Source organism: Lonchura striata, chromosome 7, assembly GCF_046129695.1.
Source record: "Lonchura striata isolate bLonStr1 chromosome 7, bLonStr1.mat, whole genome shotgun sequence".
In the NCBI taxonomy this organism is placed as follows: domain Eukaryota; kingdom Metazoa; phylum Chordata; class Aves; order Passeriformes; family Estrildidae; genus Lonchura; species Lonchura striata.
The window spans coordinates 27,147,674-27,172,036 of record NC_134609.1 but is presented as its reverse complement, the minus strand read 5'-3'; the positions used below and the strand labels follow the sequence as shown (position 1 = coordinate 27,172,036).

Sequence of the window (24,363 nt, the reverse complement as noted above, 5' to 3'; positions counted from 1 at the left end):
ATGGCCCCTTTCATGGATGTGGCTCCCCATGTGTTGCCAGAGCAAGTAACACTGCACTGAAAGTCCATCAGTTGGCTTTTGCAAAGCCCACTGCAGCATCTGGACTCTTACCTCATGACTGCTTCACAGATGTCAGTATCTCCATTCTCATGTCACCTGGATCAACTGGTTCACAAAACCAACAAAAAAAAATTAGGAAGAGGTAGATTTTTTTATATTCATCTTCTCTTGTGGTGACCCAAGTCCTTTAATTTCAAGCTATGTCCCCACCTGATTTAATGGAACAGTCAGGTTCTCTGTGAGGGAGGGAGAAGGAAACAGGGGACATATAAATCTGTTCCACTGCTTATCTGACTCTATTCACTCTTGTAAAATGGTGCTGAAATACGTGGACTCAAAGACAGGGTGGCAGGGAAGGAATGCAGGGAAGGAACACAGGTCTCTTTTGCTGGCCTAAATATCCTAATTCAACATTTGATGGAGAAAAAGGAAAATTTATTCTGAGTCACATGCAGAATCAACCAGTATTGGAAGGAGGAAAAAAAAAAAAAGGAGAGGCTACAAAAAAAAAAGTCATATTCTGAAAAATGTGCTTTCTAAGGTGCTTTAAAAATGTGCTTTAAAATTTCCATCTGAAGTTACCAGGGTAAAGCAGGGCTGGCAGCCATCTTTCCTTGATGGGAAAAGCGAGTTTTGTAAATGAAACGCCAGCACCGAGCGAGACCCAAATGCATCAGTATAACAGGAACAGGGAAGCAGCGAGGCACAGTGTGATATTCTGAGCCACTTGAAGGATGAGTCATCGGCAGGGTGGGCTCGCACAGCTCCAGCCAGAAACACAGCAGCAACACACCCACTTTCATCCTGGCTCCAGGGAAAAACCGCTCGGCCCCAGCACGGCCACCTCGACAGCGAAGGATAAGACCCCGGTGGACCAAATGTCAGAAAGGCTTTTGCCTATACTTATCAATTGGAAACATACCCTAACAGCAGCTATCTCCTAAATCCATGTTCTAGCACGTAATTAATGCAGTAAAGCCCGTTCATGATTAGCCCTAAACTGGATTGTGCTTGGGATTGCTTCTGGAACTTATTGCTCTGAACTGGCAAATTCTGTCTCCTCCTGCTGAGCTTGGGTATCAGCAGGTGGGAGCACACAGGCCTGTGAGAGCATTTGCAGGCAGCTGGAATATTTTCCAGAGCCCCTGTGTGCAAGGACAGAGGCTGCCATCTACCAACAGCCACGGGGTGATGCATCGTCTGGCCTAAGCCAAACTTCTTGCTTTGGTTTAGATCAAAACGTTTATACCTCTGTTGATTTTTCCCATTTCCCAGCCTCTTTTCAGCTATTTCATCGAGGTAGAGGACAAATGATTGTTACAGCACTTGAGCACATGGAATAACATAACCTCCTAGAAGATGAGCAGATTTTATTCTTAAGTAAGCAGATATATGTATCCCATACTCTGCACAGAATTTGCCACTCAGTGATCCCCAGCAGCAGCTCTGATTTGGGATTTGCTTATCCCTTTTATCAAGTGTAGAGAGAAACAGCTACTTTCCCCCTAAAATTTTGCTGTGTGTACGATGATCTTTCAAAGAGCTCTTTAAAATCTAACACAAAACAATAATGTAAACAATACACAAGCATTATCTGTATTTTTTATCAACCGATCTTGTAGTTTTTCACCAGAAAGACATAGCTAACTATTCTCAGACAGGAAAAGAGAGGCAGAAAATGGGAGCAGGCAGGTAAGTATCCTAACCAAAAGAACGTTCACATCTCTCATTATCTATTCAAGTGCCTTATGGACTACTCTGCACCTTGTATACCAACTTCTCCTTAAAGCCTGCTGAAATCCCTGGAGAGTCTTTCACCAACTTCACATGTCAATTTGAATCAGACTTAAAGACAGCAAAGGAGACAACCAACAAGATTTGGGAAAAGATGTGCATATGGTATCACTCGGTAGATAGATTTTGAACTTTGGATATCAATAAGAGCCTGGTCTAGCAGCTGCTCAAGCCTGTGCCAGAGCCAGAGCCGAGGAAAAAGGAACAATTTTATCAGGTGCACTTTGGCAGTGACAAGGTCCATCTTCAGATTGCAGGGATGCTCATTTTGCAAAAGCAAAATGGAAAATACCCCCCATTAAATGGTAGTAGTTCAAGCTTTTGCACAGAACTCTGAGAAGCTGAATTACACTGCCTCCATGACAAAGCATGAGCAATATTTCCCCACCTGCAAGCCAAGAGTTTAAACAAAGAGTTTTAAACAAATACAACTTTCCGGGGATGGGGGAAGGGCATTGGTTTAGAATACATCAACTTAGAAGTTTTGTGAATAATCATCTGTGGATGAGACAGCCATCCTCAGGAAATCCGAGCAACAGCCCTTTTCTGGCTGCCACAATGCAGCTCCACACCTGAGGGAAAGGAACCCAGCCATTCCTGGGCACACCGTTTGCTGCCCAGCCCCAGGGCACTCCTCTGGGCAAGCACATCTCTGTGCCAGGTTTCAGACACGAACACAGTCATGCCATCCTGCACTGCTCTGGAAAGAAGCAGCTCAGCTAATGGCTGATGGGTTTGTTGCTCTCCACCTACAGCCACTGACGGGTTTGCTGCTCTCCACCTACAGCCACTGCTCCACAGGTGTCCCAGGCTCAGCTTCGCTGCTCACTGCTCTGCTTGCAGCCCTCAGGAGCAGCACAAAGACCTCCCACACCTCTACCCTGGTCACAATCTCCACAATCGCTCCTTCCCTCGCCTAATCCAAGGCTGCAGACTAGGGCACAGTTCACCCACACTCTACCTGACATACTTTCTAACGTGCAAATTGTTTATTCCCTTCCACTTTCAGTTTTGAGTAGATAACATTATTCTGGCTGCTCTGCTAGGAATTACTTTCTTTTTGAGAAGATTTTCAGAGCCACATTTCCAACTGTCATTGGCTACATTTGCATTAATAAATTCAAGGTGCCACTGACTGAAATTTGCCATGATGTTAAGTGCCCAGAAAGGTCTCAGCACACTTTTGGACAACACCGGCTAATACTGACCTAAACAATTCCTAGGCATAGCAGGGAATTAGTATCAGCTAATTATCAACCCTAACAGGCAGGTTGAACACAATCCTCCCTCTTTTGAAGGCTCAGAGGTTCACTATTACAGAGGTGACTGGACCATCCAGATAGATCAGTACCAGGAATAAGTTCAGAAGCAGATTTAGCATCCATTGAGTTCATCTCAGGGGTAGATGACATTTCTCTGGCTGCCTTTGGCTTTGCCCCCCAGTGCTGATGGCTAAGCTTATCCTGCTGGAAGAGCCAGTCTTTTCTGTAGTCCACAAAGTCCACCCTTTCTAAAAAGTTGTGGATATTAATAAATACATGAAAGTAGAAGTCACTAAAACCCAGAAGGGAAACTGGGTTCAGCTTGGTTTAATTGTTTAGATGAAGGAACACAAAGAAGGAAGCTAGGAGCTGCGAAGATGGTGAAGGGCCTTGAGGGGATGCTGCATGGGGAGCGGCTGAGGGCACCTGGTCTGTTCAGCCTGGAGAAGAGAAGACTGAGGGGACAACACATTGCAGTCTACAACTTTGTGAGAGGAAGAGGAGGGCAGACACTTATCTCTGCTCTGTGGTGATCAGTGACAGGAGGGAACAGCCTGAAATTGAGTCAGGAGAGGTTTAGGTTGTGTATTAGAAAAACCACCAGGTTTTCGAAACAACAGAGGATGATTGGGAGGTGGAACAAGAACCACAGGGAAGTGGGCACAGCACCAAACCTGAAAGAATTCAAGAAGTGTTTAGCCAAAGCTCTCAAGCACATGGTGTGACTCCTGTGGTGTCCTGTGCAGGGCCAGGAGATGGAATTGGATGACCTTTGTGTATTCCTTCCAATTGAGAATATTGTATGATTCTGTGACTATAATCCAAGTGAGTTCAACAAAGTCAGAGCCAGTTGTAAGCATGTATGTGGAAGGTTTCTGAGCACCGGCCGGGCTGTATCAGCACACACCAACACCACTCACCCCGGCGAGGCCGGGCACAGCGCCGGGCACACGGCACTGCTGAGGCGAGTGCTGTGCACAGCTCTGGAAGGACATTGGGGCGCTGGAGCGGGTCCAGAGAGGGGAACGGAGCTGGGGAAGGGTCTGGAGCACAGGTCCTGTGAGGGAGCAGGGGGTGTTTAGCCTGGAGGAGGCTCAGGGAGAACCTTATCCCTTGGGGAAGGGTCTGGAGCACAGGTCCTGTGAGGGAGCTGGGGGTGTTTAGCCTGGAGGAGGCTCAGGGAGAACCTTATCCCTTGGGGAAGGGTCTGGAGCACAGGTCCTGTGAGGGAGCAGGGGGTGTTTAGCCTGGAGGAGGCTCAGGGAGAACCTTATCCCTTGGGGAAGGGTCTGGAGCACAGGTCCTGTGAGGGAGCTGGGGGTGTTTAGCCTGGAGGAGGCTCAGGGAGAACCTTATCCCTTCTCCACAAGTCCCTGACAGGAAGCGTCGGGCTCTGCTCCCAGCTAACAAACAGCAAGACAAGAGCACATGGCTTCAGCTGTGCGTGGGGGGGTTCAGGTTGGACATTGGTGTGAAAAATGCATATTTTATGATTGGCTTTTCGCAAATGTTACAATGAATATTATATGTGTAAGGTTAGAAAGTTATGGTGTATTAATTCTCTTAAGTAGTGTGTTAAATATAGTTTTAGGTTCTAACATAATGTTAAAATAGAGACTATATATGTGGGGGGAGGTTTTTTTTTTAGGAATGAGATAATCGCTTCAAGGAACACCTAAATCTTCCAAAGAAAAAGAATTTATAGTTTTCTTGTCAGAGGAAGCTAATTTCTTCAGGCCTTGCTCAGACTCGAAGACACCTTGGGGACTAAAATAAACAGTTAACATACAACAGAGAGAGTTCTTGTTTTAAATAGAATATATGCACAACCATGAAGGATATATAAATATGTAACAAGCTATTGCTTTTAAGGTTATTTGTTCACAAAGTGTGCTTTTCGTGACTTAGTGTCTGAGAGCATCCGGACGTCCGTAATTCTATGCTTTTTATTGTCCTGCAATTGTCCTAACTCTGAACTTCATTACTCTAATTGTATTACTATTTTTATAACCATTTTATTATTATTAAACATTTATCATTTTAAAAACCAAGTGACTGGCGTTTTCCACATCGGGAAGAACTGCTTCGCAAAAAGGGTGCTCAGATTGGAATGGGCTGCCCGGGGAGGTGCTGGAGTCACGGCCCCTGAAGCTCTGTAAGGAAAGACTGACACCTCCGTGCCACGGTTCGCTTGACGCGGTGGTGTTCGGGCACAGGTCGGACTCCAGGCTCCGCCAAGCCTTTCCCAAGCCGATCGATTCCGTCATTCCGTCATTCCGTGACTCCGTGATTCCGTGATTCCGTGATTCCGTGCCTGCGCCTCCCTCACCGCCCCTCAGGGGTTCCCGCCCTCACCGCCCTCAGGGGTTCCCGCCCTCAGGGGTTCCCGCCCTCAGGGGTTCCCGCCCTCCCGGGTTCCCGCCCTCCCGGGTTCCCGCCCTCCCGGGTTCCCGCCCCTCAGGGGTTCCCGCCCTCCGGGGTTCCCGCCCTCCCGGGTTCCCGCCCTCCCCGCCGCCGCTCGACATGGCCGCCGCGCTGGGCCGGCTGCTCCGCGCCGCGGTGAGTGCGGCACAGCCCGCGGGTCTGCCCGCCCGCCCGGCCCGCCCTGACCCTCCCTGTCCCCGCAGGTGCCCGTGGCTGCCGCCGCCGGGAGGAGAGGGACGGCACGGCCCCCGGCCTGCGCCCGCCGGCCCTTCAGCCTCGGTAAGTGCGGGAGCGCGGGCGGGGAAGGCGCCCCGGGAGCGCCCCGGGCCCGGCCCGCAGCTCCGCGTTCTCCCCTCCGCAGGCTCCTGGCGGTTCGCCGCGGCCGTGACCCAGCACGCCCCGGCCTTCAAGGGCACGGCCGTCGTTAACGGAGAGTTCAAGGAGCTGAGCCTGGATGATTTCAAGGGGAAATACCTGGTTCTCTTCTTCTACCCCCTGGACTTGTGAGTGCGGTTTCTCCCCTTCCCCATGGGCCTTCTGTCCTGCTGAAGGTCATCAAAACGCTGCCGGTCGTTGGGGTTTTGTTCGATTTGAGGCAGTCTTGCAGGGCAGATGTGCCTGTTTCTAGAGTGTGAGTGGTAAGGTTGGGGGCACATGGGCATTGTGTATTAAAGCAGTGGACAGGGTGACTGCAGAGCATCTTCTGGCTGCAGGGCCTGCATTAGGAGGTGGCTGTGGTTCCTGTTGCAGTCAGTCCCAGGGGTGAGGGCATTGCCTTGCAATTTGGGGCTGCCTTGGAAGCTCTGTCCTTGAAGAAGCAAGGCCAGCAGAACTGCAGTTACACAGCTTCAGGGCAAAACATTTTAAGATGGGGGTCAGTCTGCTCAGAAGACTTGAATTTCCAAAAGTATCTTGGTGCATGTGGGCACATGGAGAAGGGTTTAACCTTCATACCTTTCTAAACTTTCTAACCTTCATACCTTCCAAAAACTGTCCAGAGAGTCTCTAGCAGAGACAGTTTCTCCATCCTTGTTAAGGAATCTGTCTAGAACTCAGAGATGGTAACTGGTATACCAGCTGTGTGGCTGTGACTGTTGGTTTGAGACTGAAATTAACCTTGAGCAGGAAACGTGGCTAAAATTATCAGTGGAAAGAAAATGTTCTGCTTCATTAGTGCCTAGAAATGGACATGAGAGTCTTCTCTAGAGAAGATGACAGAATAATTACAGCCTGATCTGCCTTCCCACCAGCACCTTTGTCTGCCCCACGGAAATTGTGGCTTTCAGCAACAAAGCAAAAGAATTTCGTGATGTGAACTGTGAAGTGGTGGCAGTTTCGGTGGACTCACATTTTACTCATCTGGCCTGGATAAACACACCACGAAAGGTAGGAATTGAGTGTCTTTTTGGGGCCTTCTGTGTTGGTTTGGTTTCTTTTCACAGGACCTCCAGAGAAGATTAGTTGAATAAATAATTGTGACAACGTTGATTTTGAGTAGATTTCCTAAAGTGGTATGCAGTATGCAGTCGACTCTACATTTGATCAAATAATTCTGACCTCTGTCTTTTGTTTTCTTTTTCATAATTATCTGGCTTGGATTTTTAACTTGTTTTGCTGTAATGATAGCCTTGTTGGTAACATTGTATCCTTGTACATTTATCTCAAAAGACAACTGCTCAATTTACATGTTACTGTCCCAAAGTGGCTGTGACAGCTGATAATGCACAAAAACTACCACAGAAGAGGAGCAGCAGCTGTTCAGTCGTTACTGTTAACAATTACCCAATAATGGTGGCTTCAGGTTGGAAGCAGAGCAACCACCAGTTTATTGGAACACTTGTATCATTAATTCTCACTTGCTGAAAGGGTCCCCCTCTTGCAGTACAAATGGAGGTTTTTGGCTTTATTTAGGGAAAGAAAGTGATAAAGACAGCCTTTTACTGGAGAAGAGCCTCTTTCAGCTACATATAAAAATATCTGCTTTTGGTGGCATAAAACATCTCCCTGGTTTAGGTGACTGTAGAGAAGCACAAGTGTCCCAGGAAGGTGCAGAAGCACTTGTGCCATCAGTCCCAGCCTGTGTGGACAGCAGTGTGCAGTAATGCTGCCTTCTGGCACCACTGGGACATGCAGGGGAGGAATGAGTTTGCTGCATTTAATGCACCTTGGCTGAGCCTGTCAAGAGTATTTCTTTTCTGCATGCTTTGTTCAAAGCTCAGCAATGTGACTGCGGCCTGACTTCCCAGCTTTATCCCAAAGGTGTTTAGGGTATGTCAGACGTGCACAATATTTTACAGATACACAGACAAGTTGGAAAGGACCCACAAGGATCATAGAGCCCAACTCAAAACAGGTGCCTCCATGGTGGCACAGGCAGGAAACTGACACCCAGAGAAGCAGAAGCTTTGGTTTGTCTGACATCTGTGCTCAAAGCTCTGTGTAGGGAACTCTGTTGCAGACAAGTGTTTGCAGGATCAGGGTCTGAGTGGCTGAGATTACACAGTGATTCACTGATGATGCCAAGAATAGCAAAGCTAACAAACTCCAGCCTTGTTTCAAGGTTAGAGAGTTTATCTCTCTTGCAGTCTCAGTCTGTGGCAAAACTGAAAGAAATCTTGTTTGACTCGTCAAATAGTATTTAAATTGATTTGTGAGAGGCAAAACAAAAAAATATGTACACTGAACAGAGCAGCAGAACTCTGACATACTTAGTGTGTTGGTAAGAGCATTGTGTTTGGAATCATTGAATTGTTAGGTTGGAAAAGACCTCTAGGATCATGAAGTCTCATGATGATGATGAGATGATGAACTCACCACCACCATATCGCCATGTTCACCACTAACCAGGTCCTCAAGTGCCACATCCATATGTTTTTTTTCCATCCTCTGGGAAGCCTGTTCCAATGCCTAGCAATCCTTTATGTGAAGAAATTTTTGATAATATTTGATATAAACCTCCCCTGGTGCGATTTGATATAATTTCCTTTTGTCCTGTCCCTTGTTACTTGAGAGAAGAAGCTTACCCCCACCTGGCTACACCTACTTTTAAGTAGTTAGAGAGTGACAAGATCACCCCTGAACCTCCTTTTCTCCAGGCTAAATATCCTCAGCTCCCTCAACTGTTCCCCATCAGATGTGTGCTCCAAAGTTTTTTTGTTCACAAGTTTGTTTCTCTTCCTTCTCCCCAATGTTCATCCTATTTAATTCTGAACACTTAAATATGCAGTAGAAATTTTTCTATTCAAAGCTCCTGAATAGGATACAAAGGAAGTTTTTCTGGAAATGTATGGCTGTTGCCATTGGTAGCCTCTTACCACTGAAATCAGCAATTCCAAAATGCTCAGTGCAAAAGAAATTTCATTTTCTAAAGAAACAAACTGTTCCTGACTACTTTAAAACAAACAAACAAAGCAAACCCAGACAACACCAGACACAGCTGGTTCCTTTCGTGGAGCAGATGCCTTGGTTCTGTTTTGTTGTTACAGTGCCCTCGAGAACATGGAATCCAGCAGCTCAGGAAGGATGATCCTATGGAGCATTTTGTAACCAAGTGGAATCTTTCTCTGTTCTCTAGAGCGGCGGTCTGGGCAAAATGAATATTCCAGTTCTGTCAGACCTCACAAAACAGATCTCCCGTGATTATGGGGTGCTGCTAGATGGACCTGGCATAGCACTGAGGTAAGGCTTGACTGCTGTGCTGTGACACAGCCCAGTCTAACCAACATAAGGCACACTGTTCCCTCCTGTGGGGAAGTGGCATCAAGTGAAGACTCTAGATGTCTTCTGCTGCAGGATGGCTGGATCCATGGAAAAGGGCACCTGGTCATTTTGGCCATGAAGCTGAGAATGGCTCCAGGCCTCTCTGAAAATGTGTGAGGGGAAAGCTCTTCTGCTCTGAGAGAGGGAGAACTCCATGTCCCTAAGGAAAAGGAGCAGCATAGAAGGGCAGTTTCTGATAATTTTTTTCCATAGTAGTCCCTGAGAAACAGTGGATTGGGTAGGAATCTTCTGGAGACATTCAGTTCTTGATCTCTTTGGATCAGGAACTTTTGGCATTTGTTTACTGAGAGATGAAGTTAATTAGTATGGTAAGATTGAGACTTTGATTTTCACAAATACTTTTATGCAACGGGATTTAATTCAGTAGCATAATGCACAAGCAGCTCTTCACTCAGCACCTACAAATTTGACCAGAAAGACATGGCAGGATGCCATCTTTCAGTTTGGAAGTACAGGTGAAACACTGAGTTCTCCCTTTGCTCTCTCTGCCTGGATTGAATAGTTTCCATACATCTTTTGTAATTTCACAGTACCACAGCAGCGGATCACTTTGCTAACAAAGAACATACCAAAAGTTGCAGTTCCCTCCTAACTGACACTTGTCACTAGGAGTAACTACCTTGCTGAAATTATGCACCCAGTTCCTTGTGTTTGGCCTTGGAAATTGATTTACCTTCCCTGATCTGCTGCTGCATTGCAGAGGTCTGTTCATCATTGACCCGAACGGGGTCATCAAGCACCTGAGCGTCAACGACCTGCCCGTGGGGCGCAGCGTGGACGAGACGCTGCGCCTGGTCAAGGCCTTCCAGTTCGTGGAGACACACGGAGAGGTGTGCCCGGCCAACTGGACTCCAAACTCCCCAACGGTGAGTGCTGCTCAGGGCTGAGTGTGGTCCTGCTGAAAATAGCCCCTGGCCTGGTTGTGCTTGCCTGGAGGGCTGGGATTCACTCGCTGTGAGGTGCTTCCCTGGGTCTGTGCCCGTTGTCTGGGCCAGTTCAGTCTGTTTGTCTGATTGTAAGTGTGGGATGCCTGTGAAGAAAGTTACTGGTTTCCTTTTAGGAGATGCAAATTGTGTTCAAAATTCCAAATTTGACTTGGACTCTCCATTAACTGAGTTCAGATTTTTTACTTACTTAATGCATTGTAATTTAACAGGAAAAATCTGCTTTATACTTAATATTTTCAAGTACGAGTTGCACATGATCTAGGCTTTTGTCTTTCAACCAAGTGCAGAAACAGATTACTATTTTTATAAAGTATGCCTGGATTTGCTTGGATTAAGTGTCAAATCTGTATTTTTTTATCATACCTGTTCCAAGTAATAACTTAACTTTTTTTTCTTGATAGATCAAACCAAGCCCAGAAGGTTCCAAAGAATATTTTGAAAAAGTGAATAAATAAACAATCAAATATATTTGAGTGAATGTCACCACTGAAGACATTAGGAAAACAGCCGTAATTGTAAAAATTAATAATAAAAGCTCTCATTTTCTCATGTTTAAGAAATTAAATGCTGAAATAGTTACTGATTCCCTTGTCTTTCTTTAAAAAGGGTAAAACTAAGGCTTTACCTCTGCCTTCTGCAACTTCAGTTTCATGAATTTCTGTGGCCGTTAATCATCTTCCTGAATGTGATGAGTGCACAAGTTAGTTTCCTTCCACTGGCTTTTCCCTTTAACTAGTTTTGGACCAGAAGAATGTGCTGCATTTTGTTTTCTCACACAACGTAAAAGTCTGTCAAAAAAGAAATTTGAAACAAGGATAGAATTTTGATACATGGCTTCTTTTTAATGAATTTTGCAGAGGAAGACATGAATGTAACAAGTATCAATAATTTAAAACTCGTGTGTAAATGCACTAAAACATGGAATGAATGTAAATATGTGCCATTAAAAAAAAGAAGTGCAGCTACTCAGGAGCACTAACAAGCATGAATTTTAATTTTGTTTGGGAGATGGTAAAACCTTGAACCTTCACAGTGCACTTTTTGGAGCTTAATGACAAGTTTTCCTTCACTTGAATTTGGTTGGCTCTTGTACTGCTTGAAGCTGATGTAGCATCTCTCTAGCTGTAATAAAATAATCTGAACGTGGCCTAGCAGCAGGTGTGGTGCTTTGCTTTTCTTTCCCTTTCTCCCAAGCCCTGTTTCTCTGTCTGGAAGGACCTGGCTGTGTTCAGTGCCTCAGCAGCTCTGTCCTGCACCTTTGTTCCCAGCAGTTCACAGCTGCAGTGGGGAGCAGCCCGTGGACACAAAGTCCTGGGGGGCTGCACAGATCAATGCAGCATCCTGTGTGTTTCTGTTTGTGAAAAACGCCAATCACTTGGTTTTTAAAATTTTAGAAGCTTAATAATAATAATAAAATGGTTATAAAAACGAATACAATTAGAGTAATAAAATTTAGAGTTAGGACAATTACAAGACAATAAAAAGCAAAGAATTACGGACGTCTGGATGCTCTCTAAGTCACTTGTGAACAAAGGAATAACCTTAAAAAGAATAGCCTGTTGCATATTCATATATCCTTCATGGTTATGGATACATTCTATTTAAAAGAAGAACTCTGTTGTATGTCAATGTTTTTTTAATCCCCATCGTATCTTCGAGTGAGCAAAGCCTGAAGGAAATAGCTTCTTCTGATAGAAAACAGTTAATTCCTCTTCTCTAGAGGACTTAGGTATTCCCCGAGGCAAGTATCTCATTCCTTAACAAAAAACCCTCCACACAGCATAGTTTCTATTTTAACATGTTGGAACCTGAAACTGTATTTCACACGTTACTTAAGAGAGTTAATACAGCATAACTTTCTAACATTACACATATAATAGTCATTGTAAAATTAATAAAATATGCATTTTTCACATTGTTTATCTCTTCTGTCCCGCTGAGGTGTCCGAGTCCTGAGTTAGCTTTATAATGGGGATCAACGCTGCAATGTAACAAAGGATGAAAAAATGAGACTGAAGCGGTGCCGGTGCTGATACTCCGGCTTCCACTTGCAGATCCTTTCAGCGCGGTGTTTGGTTTGTTTTGTGACACGTAACCGCGTGTTTTTCCCAGTTAACCCGCTATTTGCCGCACCAAAGCGGCCGCACCGTGCCCGACCTTGCCGCGGCCCGGCCTCCTCCTGCCGCCGCCATCCCGCGGAGGGCGCGGCGGCTTCTGCTCGGCCCGGCTCCTGCCGCTGCCTTGCGGGGAAGCCACGGGAAGGGCAGAGCCCGCGGGGCCTTGCCTTGCGGGGAAGCCACGGGCAGGGCAGAGCCCGCGGGGCCTTGCCTTGCGGGGAAGCCGCCGGCAGAGCCCGTGGGTCCCTCCCCAGCTGCGGGCGGAGCGGGCGGCCCGGCGGGCCCGGCCGCGCTTGCGGCCCGCGGCCCCATGGACGCCAACCTGCGCTTCTGGAGGGCCGAGGGGCAGGTGGGCACTGCTTAGGGACGGCTCGGGGCGTGCTTAGGGAAGGGCCGGAATAAATAACGCCTCCAACATGTCTCCCTCAGTCTTTCTTCCGGAGGTTTCTCGTGTGGGCGGACGCCTTGGATCCGCTGCTGCTGCTCAAGTCCTCCGTGAGTAGCGGGGAGGGTCGGGATGAGCGAGCGGCCGTGCCGGGCTGTGAAACGCGGCCGCTGCTGCAAAGGGAACTCGTGAGGGATGTGGCGCTGCGGTAGTGTTCCATGGCCTAAAGGCTGCCAGGGAGAAGGCACGGAGCGAGGGAAAGGCTTTAAACTGCCAGAGAGGAGGTTTAGATTGCGTGGCTTCAGGAGATTCCTCCCTGTGAGGGGGGAGGCCCTGGTGCACAGAGGAGCTGTGGCTGCCCCTGGATCCTGCAATGCCCGAGGCTGGACAGGGCTTGGGTTGAAGGTCTCCCTGCCGTGACACCGGGTGGGATTTAAGGTCCCTTCCAACCCAAAGCATCCCGCAGTTCTACCGTAAACAGAAACACACGTGTATGCACTTCTAGATATGATCGCATAAACCAAGGGATATTTCCAGGCACAGCCATATCAGCAGCCCTGCCCCAACCGTGGCTGCTGTGCCTGCACTTGAATTATCCCAATAGTTTAAAAATTCCTGTGATTGTGAATTCATTGTGTCTAGGAGTCTTCTTGCTTTCACTGCAAGGAACAGATGCATCATTAGCTTCTAGGTTTGTATTTGTGGTGTATATTGCACTTAAATTATTGAAATCTGAGAAGTTTTTGGGTTTTTTTTGTTTTTTTTTTTCTCTCTCAAATACAGAATGAAATAAAAAGAACCAGGTTATTAATACAAATCAATGAGAAGACCCCAAGTGAGCCCATACAGAATAATCAGGTATTTTGGACTGCAGTTAAAGTCTTAACATAAGTGTTTAGCCATATTTAATTGTTGTTTTATGGTTTAAAATACCTACTAGTTTTAACTTTTTTGAATTAACCTGTTCTGCCTGAGTATGTGATTTGGTGCTATTACAGAGCTCGTGGGATGTGAATGCTTTATATTAAACAGGGAGTATATGGAGAGAAATTTTAGAGGAAGAATATAATTAAAGGTATATATAAATATATACATTTTGTAGAAAAGGAAGTGATTAGAAAAAGACATAGAATAAATTTAGAAAGAAGATTTTACCTAGCCTCTTCTGAAATTTAATTACTAACCTAATTTTCCAACTGTTGTAGACCAAACAAGCCTTCTTGCTAAGCCTGGTAAGTTTACAAAATATTTAGATGATTTTTTTTTTCCTTATTCAAGTATGGTAAAGATGTTCTAATTTGCTTTTTTTTTTTTTCTTTTTAAGTCCAGCGTACATCCTGACACAGACAAGATAATTCCTGTTTTGTTTAGACCTCCAGGTAGGTTCCCTTAAGTGAAATTTGTGTGTGACTGAAGCATTGGGGGGGGATAGCTCATGGTGAACAGCTGCTGAGATACCACAGTGACACTCTTCTCCACACAGAAAAGCAAGCAGACTCTTTTGTTAGTTGCATTGATATATGTGTTGAAGATTTATCTATTTATTCCTATGGTCCTGCTGAGGAACTTCTCCCTGGGATAATCTGCTCATCTAGATGGAAAAACTCTGATTAGTCTCTACTTGTTGCTGCAGAATGAGTTTCCAAATCCCTCCACATTTAACTGTCTGCTGTAATTTAAGTTTTTCCCTTGATGGCTGTGGCTGCTGGATGAATATACATTCTGGTGACAGATCAGGTGTGCCTGGGGTTTGTTTAGGCAGCACAGGCTGTTAATCAGAGATAACCACACTGAGGCTATCTCCTGTGACCACTCACAACTGTGGCAGCTTTTGTTATACCTCTCTTTTTGAACAGAGAGCTGAACTTGTGTTCAGTTATTACATTTCCAGGCAGCCCTGGGGAGAGGAGTTCATGAGGGTTTCTTTTGGCTGTGAAATCTGAGCAGGGATTGTGGCTTCTCAAGCCAGGAGTGAGAGATAAAGCTTAGGGATGAAGTTAATGGTGGTGCTGGGGTTTGTGGGCAGTGTTTCACTTGGAGATGGAAATAGACAGGGGAGGTTTAGGGGGATTTTATGCTCACAGATGTTATTTTTACTGAAATCAAGTTTTCTTTCTTTTTAGCTTTCATGCCCATAACTCTTCCCTTGGTGAGTAATCATGACAGATGCCAGTGTGCATCCAGCAAGGCTTCCATTTTGCATAGCCAGGAGTTGGAGTGAGGGAATGGAAGTTTTGGGGCTTTATTGTAGCTTCAGCACAAGCTGTTGGAAAGACATCTGTTTTATGGGAAGTGCTGAGTAACTTGAAAATCAAGCCCTTAAAGAATCTCCCTGGAAGTCCAAAACTGTTAGTTACCCTTCTCCAGCAGCATTCCAAGAGATTGTTCATGTGTGAAGGACAATTTTCTGATGCAATGTGAGATCACTCAGCAATGAGAGCAAGGCCTGGGTTTGGTCTGTTCAGCCTGAAAAATCTGGAATTGCAGTGGGAAGAGGTTGGAGTCTTGTGTTCTGTGTCTCACACCCAGAATATGATTTTTTTCCTATGTAGGTGGTGCATTTACAAGTAGGAAAGGATGTTGTCACTAAATTACCAAAGATATAAAAATAAACTTGTTACTGTGCTCAAAAATGGCACCATTTTGTTTCATAAATTTGTAGCTGTAATCATGTTCTTATTTATTAATTTAGATTATTTGGGTTTGGGCTTGGCCTGTGAATGTACATCCTGAGGTATGTCATTCCATACAGACATTATAGCCTGAACTTACATGGCACTGCTAGAAAGTACAGTGAAAGTCTTGATAGATGTTAGATTCATTAATAGCAGTAATAAAATTAATAGAAATACTTCTTTTTGGTATTTACAGTGTAATGCATTCTCCTAGATGTGGTTACAGTCAGTGCTGGCATTAATAATAAATGGTTGATTCAGTAATATTAAATGAATTACTGATCCTTCTCTGAGGCTTTGGAAATTCTCAGCCTTTCTCTTATTCCATATTTTGTATTCTTATCTTGATTGACTCTGTTTTTTGAAAGTTTTCCACACCTTGAGCTTTAAACTTCAAGAAAGGTTGTGGTTTATTAAAGCTGAAGTTCTTATTCACTGTCTGAATTTGAGAAGAAGCTGGGAATTAACTCCTAAAACCTTTGATCTTAGATCAGTTAGATCTAAGTTAGTATTAATATCCCCAGCAAAACCAATCTGATCCTTTCTCAAGCATTTCTTTAATTAGACTTTTGTTACCTTAGTTATTTTATTTGCATCTATTTGTTTCACAGGCACAAATGCATTTCTCTTTTGGGTAAGAAAGCACCTTTCTGCAATATTCTTGGACACAATGTTTTACCGCTATGTGTCTGTTTTATACATGTCTGTGTGCTTTCTATTGAACAGGAAAATGAGCATGCCACCTCTAACGAGAATGTGGCAGCCTGGAACCAAGGCTGATGGCCTTGGGCACTGGCTGGAGCCTTTGACACTGCTGCCAGTGGTACCTCAGCAGTTCTGGTGCTCCTGCACCAAAAACCTCTGCACTCTTCAGACCTCATTTCCTTGTGCATTTTTCCTCTTAGGTCATCGTTTCATCTGTTCAGCGCCATGCAAGGCATTCTCTTTTTTGGCAGGTAATTGCCTCTTTCTTTCTACTTTTGCAGGTCTTCTAGTCTCAATCCTGAATTCAATTTTTCTTACAACCTCTTGTTTCTGCAGTTTGTGTTTCACACATACACCACAGCATTCACTCTGATAAATGGAAATGGCACCCCAAAGGCTGAAGTGAGTGTTGATTTTTATTTTTGTAATCATCTTCAATGTGCAGATGCCATTTTTGAACTTGATTTGCACATGTTTTACAATGTATTTATGCAGTGTGTTTTTTGTGTCCTTAGGAATACTCACTTCAGCAAAAGCAGCTCTTCCTTGGCTTGGGAGCCATTTCCTATTCAGCCTGTGTTGGTGTAAGTATTTGCTCAATGACTGCTTTCCTAAGAAGCTCACCTGAGAACAAGTGCCAGATATCCTTCAGGATATCCACAGTGCCAGATATCCTTCAGGACTGTGCTCTGGTGCCCTACTCTGATATCTTGCCCCAGAACTGTTCAGAGTTAGAATACTTTCTGATCATCTGTCAGCCATGATTTTGCTTGGCTTCCCCTGGTGCTTCCTCTTGTGTCAATTTCTTTGTTTTGCAAGCTTAGCAAACAGGTAGTGAGAGGAACTGGCCAGTGTTTACGAACACACAGTGAGCCACTGGGGTGTTGTAGCTGATTTTTGATGTGGTGCTGTGGAAGAGATCTAACTCCAAACAAATGGTGAGGTCTGCAAGCAGCAGCACTGGACAGTGTTTGCTGAAATCCCAGGAACAGCATAGCCATGAGAATACTGCACTAGATGCAGGGAAATTAGTCTTCCAGAAGGGAGCTGACCCTGTACTCTCTGCTGGGATAGGAGTTTGTTGTTTCTGGAGCTTGCTACATCAGAATGAGCTCAGGTATCAACGTGACACTTGTCACAAGTGTAGATGTCTCTGTAATGCTTCTCCTCACACCCCACACAAAGCAGTGATTTTCATAAGCTTCTGGCAGAAAAATGTGATTGTCCTTGCTTCTGTTAGAGGGAGTTTCACCTCTGCTCACTTCAGCGCAAAACAACTGGCCAGGATTGCTCAGGGCTTACAGAAGTCTGGGGAGGCAGCCCTGCCTGTGGGGCATCGTGGGAGTGCTTCCGTTTGTCCCTTAAAGGGAGTCTCTGAGGGCAGCTGGCCATTTATTCCTAAATGAAACTTCCTGCAAGTGTTTTATGGGAATATAGAAGTAGGCTGAAAAAAATAAACCAGATTTCCTGTTTGGGGGAGAGTGTGTGACACAATGCAGTTGGACGAATGTCCAAGGAATATTAGTCAGAGGTAATTATTTTCTTTTTTGGTCTTTGTATTCACAGTGCTGCTGTCCTCAACATAATAATGTTGAATGCTTTTTTTATCACAATGTTTTGTATTCTTATCTAAAAAAGTGATTACAAGCACCTTCATTAACTAGAGAAGGCGTGTATTTTGTTCGAATGTTAAACCAAGGCATTTGTTTAATTTCATAGATGGTAACTAAGTCACAGATTGATTTTCCTAACCTGTTACACTGAAATACTACCCATTTTTTCAATGGCCTGTTTCCTCTCCGTGCCTTAGGCTCTCCCTCTTGCCTTCGTGAATCGTTTTGCTTTGAAGAGCTCATTAATGCAACTTGTTGTCAGAAAGCTGCTGCCTGCTCCTCTGCTTGGTGAGTAGGAGCAAACGGTGCATGGTGCAGCTGGCCTGAGGGCCATTTGCCTGTCTGACTGTAGAGCTCTCTTGCTTTTGCACAGGTGTGGTCTCTGTTTCTTCTCTGGCTGCCTTTGCTGGCCCCTCCTTTCCGTGGGAGACAACTCTCTCTGTGCATGTCCCCACCTCACTGGATTCTTGCTGCTTTTAGTTTCAGAGCTGCAGAGCACTCTTGTGAGCTTTGTACACATACCTGAAAGCACCAGGACACGTCAGGAGGGCAGTAGCAGTGGCACTGACTGACCTGGTGTGGCACATCCGTGACACCAGAGTGCGACATCGCTCTGGGAGTGCGGGAAGGGAGACTTGTTCCAGCAGGGTGTTATTAATCCTGCAAGGAAACTGGGACTCGGTTCATTACTGCAACAGTTCTACTGCCATGGTGAAGTTGCACAAGGACAAGTTTAACTGTTTAATGTAATTAATTGGATTTCTATTGCCATTTTAGAAATTTTTGACCTTTCTCTGTTTTCGAGTTATGTGAGATGCCTACTTGGATCTTTCTGAGGTCTTTCTTACTTTAGAGGTTTCTGACTTACTTCCTTTCAAGCAGGTGTTAAATATGCTTCCATTTTCTTAAATGTAGCGAAAAGGCTAGGGGTAATTGATTAATCTAAGTCCAGCATTTGCAGAGTGTCCTCTGGTACACTGGTGTCTATTGAATAGCCCTACCAAGAACTAATAAAAAGAGCAATCTCTTCTTTCAAGCAAGGTCAGATTGACAATCTATGCCCTTCCTTTCAAAGCAGGATGCAACCTTTTCTGAAACTGTTCCTTTCAGGACTTTGTCTTCTGTGCTGGACTTTATGCTGAGCAGGACAAAACCTAACCACAACAGAAATCCCTCTACTTTCTGTTAATAGAAAGTACTCATGGTTTGAGCTGGATGGAATTTATTTTAAAGCTCTGAATCCATAATGACAAAGCATCTTTTAGGACTTGCAGTGTCTCTTAAGCTTCTGAAATAAAGATTCAGAGTAGATTTTCATTGGGGAGTGTTTTTTTTAAGGTGTCGGGTTATTCAGATGTGAACTGTTGAACTGGAAACGTAAAATGCACATCCTTACGAATGTTACTGCTGAGGCAATCCTTTGGGATTTACTAAAGCAAAATCCCCTTTAACCCTGCAGGTTTGACAAGTGCATTTACTGTGGCAGTGGTGAGAAGCCCGGAATTTGAGAATGGGATAGAAGTGATGGACAGGAATGGCAAGGTTATAGGAGTGTCTAAGAAGGCTGGTGAGAAGGTAGGTGAGGGGGTGGAGGACTTTTTTGATTGCCTTTCATTCCCTGCTAAGAGCAGAATGTGATGCTGAGAGAGTAGCTAGGGTTGGATATATTGAATAAGGAATCCCACACCAGGTGCTGAATCTTTGGGCAGGCTTGGATTATATCTCTGGAACCAGGTTCCACATGTTCAGTGTCATCAAGGGTTGGCTGCCTCCCCAGACCAATATACCGAGGACCAGAGACACTGACACAGACACTTCTGTTTTCTCTGGTCACCTCCAGAAGGAGATAAGACTCTTGGATCTTCTGATGGGACACCTCAGAGAAAAGCCCTGTGTTGTGGAAACAACTGCATGGGCATAAGGATTTGGTGACAGCTGGAGAGAGAGCTTCAGATTTAACACAGGGTAGTTAGGATGCCCAGAAGGTATAACCAATTGCATGAAGTTCAGCTTTAAAACTGACAACTTTAAAAAGGAAGTCTTAGCAGGGAATCTCATCAGTAGTTTCACCTGCCTTGTAAGGACTTTCTCAGTCATAAGCAGAGTATTTGCCTGTTAATTTCCATTTAAGAAAGAATTCCTCATTATCCCTCATTAACCTGTTGCTTTAAACTCCAGAGTGTAAGACAAAAAAGCACTCAGGGAAGCAGGCAATGTTTGAAGCTGTCCAGAGCACTCTTTTGACACCACTTGTTTTGCTCTCTCCCTGAAGGCCGTTATGGAAACAGCAATGTCTAGAGCAGTCTTGTTTGGGACAACGTTCTTCCTGCCAGAAGTGCTCATGTACTGTGTGCAGAGGTGAGAGGCACTGCAAGGGGCTGGGGGTGCCTGGGCAGTGGTACTCTGGGTTTCAGTCTGCCTGGTACCATTTGCCAGGTTTTTCCTTGGGTTTGCAGTATTGCTTGCCGTGGTGGAAGTGATGATGTGGGAAGTTGCTGCTGTTCAGCTGCTGTGATTCTTTGAGATGATTAAGGGAATCTGGTTATGTCTGAACCTATGCTCCAAGGTTTGTAGGAATGAGGTTTTCCTCTCTGCTCACATGCAGGAAACATGTTTGTGCTCTCCTGACAGATTCTTTTCTAGCACCTACCTACCTCCAGTTCCCTAACTTAAGATTTGAGTTTCAATGTATTGAGGTTGTTCACAACACTTAGCTTGATTTTGTATTTTTGAAGAGGTAATGTGGCACTTGAATTTGCAATTAAAGCTGGATCCCTACTTCCAAATAGTTTTCCACCTGTTGTAAAACATGTTCTTGCTTTTCAACGTTTTAAGTCCCTGTATCCTATGGAGAATGCATTGTATGCTTTGTGAGAGGGTTCTTAGCCTGCCCTGAACTTTTGGTCATGATCTTTTGTCATGTAAATAGTACAGGTAGGGATCATCTCTGTCAGGTGATTTGATATTGCCTAAATTGATTCCCGATCAGCTTAAGGGACTCCTATTACCAGGAGGCAAATGCGGATGTAAAATAAAATTTTAAATATATATGTCGAGTAATAAATTTTTGCACAAGGCAAAATAGGGCTGCCACAGGAACTAAATGTGTAAAGAAAGAGGGTGAGGCAGGAAAAATCTTAAAAGAAGGGACTGAGACACTTTAAAGCACTAATGTACTTTCTCTCCTTTTGTCACTTTGATCTTGCTGCTTTTTTTCTTAATCTTGACAGTCTGAGCTTGGAAAATGCTGCAGGCAAGCACAAAACAAAGGGGAAGCACAGAAAGTTGAGAGTAAGAACATAGGAAATGAAGTAAGGAAACATCTTTAGGAAACATAAGCCTAGATTATTACTAATTTCAGTAAAATAGTAGCTAATGCTCTTTGTGTCACTGTCAGGTTATTTTTCAATATACTGACGTACTTTTTTTCAATGTCTTGGACAGAGCAAGATTTGTTAAAAATCCTCGTGCTTTGGGTCCCGTGAGGATGTTTGTGATTATGTCAGTCCTCGCAGGGATGCTGCCAGTCTCCTTTAGTATGTTCCCACAGTGTGGCGAGGTAAGTCCTTTCACAGGAATTGATTTAAGATTATTGTGACATTAAATCAGCCTTTCAGAACTATGGCCAGCAGGCTGAAGGCCACATATAAAAAAAAAAAAGTCAACAGGATTAACGTGGTACATCTAAAATGAGGCAGCAGAGAGGCTTCTTGTGAAGGCCCATGTACCAGGGAGAGGCTCATAGGACTTTTGAGGTCTGAATTGTATTGTGTATTATTTATATGTACCCTTTTCAATGTAGATTTAACAGATTTTCACAACAGTCTGAAGCAAGCAAGGTCAGGAGAACTAACTCTTGCAATATTCAGTGGTTTATTTTATTTGTTTAAACTTACTGTCATTTTAGTTTTGTTTTTTTTTAAGATTTTTTAATCTCTTATTACAACAAAGCAAACTGAACATAAATGAGGGGACTTTTGAGGAATTTTGTACTGAGATTAAGGCTGATTGATGCCCTTTAGGCTTCCCAATGGCTCAGCCCAAAGCAGAGGTTCTCCTATCTGTCACCCATATATATTTACAGCTGGATTTGGTGATCTTAAGAGGTCTCTTCACACCTAAATGATTCTGTGATTCTACAGTGAACAGAGATAATGTCACTATTTTAAAAAAAAAAAATTTCTTCCCATATGTGTGCACATGTATAAAATGTTGGAGGAGAAATAAAAAAGCCCCAAAACAATAAAAAAAAAAAAAAAAATCAATCCTTCAAATCTCCAAATAAACAAAGAGCAAGTGCTAAATACTGAATGCTGTACTTGAATTTGTGCAAAGTGCAATGCAGTAACAAGAACTTAACATCCACTTCCCAGGCTGCGGTGGTGCTAATTCCCTTTTCTCCTATATTGCAGATAAAGCGAGCAGACCTTGAACCAGAAATTCTGTCATCTACAGAAGAAACAGAGTTCTTCTACAACAGGGGAATTTAGAGCCTGGCTTTTATATAGAAATGTGTGCTCTGATCCAAGTGAATTCTGAATGCACACTGGCATTTGTGACTGAATTGTGGTTCTGTGGTGGCAAAGGTGCCAGATCTGGTGTACAATGGTGTGGCCTGTAAAGAGGCAGAACTTGGCAACGTGGCTTTGCCAGCCCCTCCCTGGAGGCACATAAACACACCTCACTTGATGCTGAGAAGTGCTAGAAAAGCACTGTAATACAGCCTTTGTCACAACCTGTGTTCTGTGCTTCCTCAGATGATTGATTTCTTAATTAAATGACTGTTGAGTACGTAAGTTTGTTCTGCTGCTGCAACTTTTGGTGTGCTTCTTTCCAGGAACTCATCTGGTGAAAGCTTTGACATCAGCACTCCTGTGGGTAGTCTAGCTGGTTCTTCTCAGAACACTTTGATGTTTTCAGTGATCTAACAATGCTCCTTTTGAGGATGAGATGTCAGTGTGGCAGCCCTTGAAGTGATGTTAGACAAAGCAACCCTGATGACAATAGAATATTGGCTTAATTTAGTTGTTTAAAAGGTGTTCAGGAAATGGGTGACCAACTTGACTACCAGTTAATTCCTGTTTTTTTAAACATCCTTGAATAAGTTTTGAGGCTTGATGGCCCTTGAGCTTTAGAACTTGGTTTTTTAGACTGAAGCCATAAGGAGATCCCATGTTTTCTGACCTTGTGATGGACAATGAGGAATTCCACTTTTGCGGGTTGGCCATATTTATCCTAAGAATGTTCTTTTGATACATTCCATCATTTTTGTATGATGATCAGTGAGGTGATAACGTTTTGTCGATCCTATGAAATTATTCAGGGACCCTCAGGTGCCTGTGAAGAGCTGCAGAAGGAGCTTACAGGAGACCCTGTGATTGCGACATCTTCAGTGATTTTTGAGCCACCTCTTCTACAGCCCCTGCCTATAGTTATGTGAGGTGTTGCTAAGGCTGTGTGACATGGATGGAAATGCACTAAATAATACAAATTTTTTTATGTGAAAGTGATTATCACAAGTGCAGCCTCCAAAGTGTGCCATAATTTATCTTCTGTAGGGCACAATATGCAGGTCACTGCTCTCCTGTTGCTGGAGGATTGGATTTCTTTTCACAGTGTGAGGAAAACAATGGTTGCCCAATCCAATCCATCCTACAGGAAGAGAGCAGCATAGAGCAAAGCAAGGAAGAATAGCAGGCCTGGGCTCTTGCAAGAAGAGATTCCTGCTGTGCTTTTGGCACTGAACAAAAGCAGGAAGTTGGGGGTTGAGTTTAATTTTTTGTTTGAGTTCAGCCTTTTTAAGCCTCTCTTTAACTACTTACTAGAGGGGAAGGTCAGACAAGGGAAGACAAGAGAGGAGCAGGAGCACATCCTAAGGACCTGGAACTGGAGTGGAACACGCTGTAAAGCTGTTCCAGGAAGACCATATGGATACTGTCTGTAATTGGCAGAGATTGCACTACTCCACTGGAGGACTGTAGTGAATTTTTAAAGGGAAAGGATTGTTTACACCTACTGAACTCTGCAGGCTCACTCAGCCTCCGTGGGTGATGTTCTTCAGTACATGGTAAAATCTCTTCAGGGTCAAGAAGATAATTGTGCTGTGTCAGACCAAAGGGTCTGCTGAGCCAAGTGTCATTGCTCATGGCAAGAGATTAGAACTAGATGATCTTTAGGGTCCCTTCCAACCCAAACCATTCCATGATTCTACCACAGGGTGAAGTGGAACAGTCTCAAACCTCAGCCTGCCTCTGTGGGTGAAGTGTTTGTCTCCTTCCAAACCTTTAAAGGCACAGATAATATCCTGCAGTTAAATTAGCTAAACCATATTTCTCTATTCCTATTTCAGCCACATACCAAAGGCAGATGCAGGAGGGGTCTGATTCCACTCTCAGTAAACACTAACTGGCACTACAGTGAAGACCTGCACCTCTCCCCACTCCTTTTTTAAACATAACTTAAGAATGGCTAAATTAAACACCAGTTACATGAACCACTGTGGGAACAAGCAAAAAACCCAAAAACCTAAGAGTAGAGCAAAGCCAACAAATAGAAGAGAATATGTTGGTGAACTTTGGATCGTCATGGTAACTAGACAAGC

General features: G+C 44.3%; 2 protein-coding genes across 2 annotated transcripts; both read left to right on the top strand.

Annotated features, from left to right (window-relative positions):
* The first annotated feature begins 5,624 nt into the window (after positions 1-5,624).
* PRDX3 (peroxiredoxin 3) lies at positions 5,625-11,421 on the top strand. The gene is made up of 7 exons (XM_031505299.2): positions 5,625-5,675; positions 5,744-5,819; positions 5,902-6,043; positions 6,791-6,926; positions 9,115-9,218; positions 10,021-10,186; positions 10,669-11,421. The coding sequence occupies exons 1-7, from the start codon at positions 5,640-5,642 to the stop codon at positions 10,720-10,722; spliced, it is 714 nt and encodes a 237-aa protein (XP_031361159.1). The 5' UTR covers positions 5,625-5,639; the 3' UTR covers positions 10,723-11,421.
* A 1,195-nt stretch (positions 11,422-12,616) lies between these two features.
* Positions 12,617-22,558, top strand: SFXN4 (sideroflexin 4). Its single transcript, XM_021529269.2, has 14 exons — positions 12,617-12,733; positions 12,814-12,879; positions 13,553-13,627; positions 13,975-14,001; positions 14,094-14,148; positions 14,893-14,918; positions 16,350-16,400; positions 16,486-16,551; positions 16,665-16,733; positions 17,960-18,050; positions 19,222-19,337; positions 20,035-20,120; positions 21,207-21,321; positions 22,175-22,558. The coding sequence occupies exons 1-14, from the start codon at positions 12,695-12,697 to the stop codon at positions 22,250-22,252; spliced, it is 960 nt and encodes a 319-aa protein (XP_021384944.2). The 5' UTR covers positions 12,617-12,694; the 3' UTR covers positions 22,253-22,558.
* The last annotated feature ends 1,805 nt before the right edge of the window (positions 22,559-24,363 follow it).